Below are 2323 nucleotides of genomic sequence, written 5' to 3' on the forward strand. Positions count from 1 at the left end.
TCTTTTTTGAAGCTTCATCAAAAATAGAAACCCAACTGTTGCAAATAATCCAGCATCCCTGTCCTCATCCTTAAAGCGTCTACAAAAGCAGCAGCTCCAAAAAGACTCACAAAGCCGGCATGAAGACCTGAAGCACAGGAGAGGTCTTGGAGGGAGAACCATCAGACCAGAACCATGCAGCTTTGAAATCCTCTTGTTGCTCATAGTTGGTCTGAATGGACTTGAAGGTTTTTATTGGAGTTCACAGAACTCAGCAGTGTCTTCAAAACTGTGAAAAAAACCTTAGTCCAGCATAAAGGGGCTGAGTGAATGTGGTCTGGACTCTGTGGAGGAGAGTCATGGTTTCAGAGACGCTGTAGAAGGACAGAATACCTGCTCTGTGATCCAGGTACACTCCTACTCTGGAGGACTGAGGACCTGAGACAGGAGTCTGGATTTTGTTGTACCTAAAGTTATAACTGTTGTTGTTACAAACTAACATCCAAGATTTATCATTGAATCCAAATCTACAATCATCTGAGCGTCCTGCTCTGCTGATATTCTTGTATGCGACTGCTACATAAACTCCGCCCCTCTCCACTCCACCTCCCAGTAACAACGTCCGCTCAGACTCTCTCTACTCAGGACCTGCTCCAAACAAGTGAATCTGTCTGGGTGACTAGAATAAGACTGTTGTTGTGGTTTCAGTGTTGCTCTTCTGTTCCCATCAGATAATAACAGATGTGTGTATGCTGTGTTTGGATCCAGTGTGACTCCACGTGAGTATCTTAAGAACCCAGCTCTGTTCTTTCAGTGTGACTCCACGTGAGTATCTTAAGAACCCACTCTGGTCTTGGGCGCTGGTGGTTCTGACAGTAACGCATCCACTTCAGTCGCTGCCTGTGAGACGTTGGTCCACATCTCTCTCAGGACCTCCTGTAATTGATCTCTGACTTCTGACACAGCTGCTGTCACATCCTCAAAGTACCCGAGAGGTCGGGTCTTGATGCTGGTTGAGACTGCAGGTCCACTGAGTCCTGACAGTGAGGGGTAGCTGTGTAGAAACTGGTTGTGGTCCTCTGTGTGTGCCAGCTTCTGCAGCTCAGCGTCTCTCCTCTTCAGCTCAGTGATCTCCTGCTCCAGCTTCTCCTGAAGCTCTCTGACTTCGACTCACTTCAGTTTCCTGCTGGGATCTGACCCGCTGCCTCACGTCAGAGCGTCGTTCCTCCATGAGACGGATCAGCTGGGTGAACATCTCCTCACTGTGCTCCACTGCTTTATCAGCGGAGCCGTTGATAGCCTCCACCTCCTGTTGAAGCTGCTCCACATCTTTCTCTCTGTCCTGGATTCTCTGCTGGATGTTTAGTCGACTCTCCTCCAGCTCTCTCTGCTTCTCGCTCCGCTCTGCTGCAGCTGAGACCGTGTCGTGGCCTTTGTGATCGTCCACAGAGCAGAGATAACAGATAGACTGCTGATCAGTACGACAGAACATCTTCATCACCTCATCATGACGAGAGCAGACGTTCTCCTGGAGCTTCTTGGAGGGCTCCACCAGCTTGTGTTTCTTATAGGCCGGAGTTTGAAGATGAGGCTGAAGGTGTTTGTCACAAAATGAGATCAAACAGACCAGACAGGACTTGAGGGCTTTGAGTTTCCTCCCGGTGCAGACGTCACAAGCCACATCTTCAGGTCCAGCATAAGAGGGGTCCTCAGGAGCAGCTTGGAGTCTGGTCTTCTTCAGTTCCTGCAGCAGGGTCTCCAGCATGGTGTTTTTCAGCATGACAGGCCTCGAGGTGAAGGTGTGCCTACACTGAGGGCAGCTGTAGCTCTCCTTCTCCTCCTCTGTATCCCAGTGGGCTTTAATACAGTCCATGCAGTAGCTGTGTCCACAGGGAACAGTCACCGGATCCTTCAGTAGATCCAAACAGATGGAACAAGAGAAGGATTCCCGGTCCAGCTGAACTCCTTTCTGCGCCATTTCAACACTCGCTGTCGCCGACTGACTGAGGTTCACTTCCTGAGAAGTGAAACTAGTCTGAGCTCTGATCTCAACAGCATGTGTTTGAGCAGGATCAGAGGCCTGTCAGCTCACCACCATGTTGGTTACACCCATCCTGCATTTGTAGATCTGAAGGGGAGGGAACAAGAGTTCATGTGCAGAGTGGAGCTGGCTGTGTGAGAGACGAGGGAGGGGTTATCAAGCATTTCTACATTTCAGGAAGAGGAGCGGCGCTGTAAACTTTGTGCTCTGAATGAACGAGGAAGGAAAGGTTCAACTTTGGTCCCTTTGTGTAAACATTAACTATTACACAAGTAGTGTTGATCAATGTGTCATAGTTGTCCT

The 2323-nt window shown here is 49.3% G+C and overlaps 1 protein-coding gene across 1 annotated transcript; it reads right to left on the reverse strand.

Annotated features, from left to right (window-relative positions):
- Nucleotides 1-247: 247 nt before the first annotated feature.
- On the reverse strand, nt 248-1968 carry LOC117817295 (tripartite motif-containing protein 16-like). Its single transcript, XM_034689915.1, is given in 3 exon segments — nt 248-574; nt 577-1143; nt 1145-1968. Coding segments are annotated over 3 exon segments (1692 nt in total). The 5' UTR covers nt 1958-1968; the 3' UTR covers nt 248-262.
- Nucleotides 1969-2323: the final 355 nt, after the last annotated feature.

The sequence above is a fragment of the Notolabrus celidotus genome, chromosome 8, assembly GCF_009762535.1.
Source record: "Notolabrus celidotus isolate fNotCel1 chromosome 8, fNotCel1.pri, whole genome shotgun sequence".
Lineage (NCBI taxonomy): Eukaryota > Metazoa > Chordata > Actinopteri > Labriformes > Labridae > Notolabrus > Notolabrus celidotus.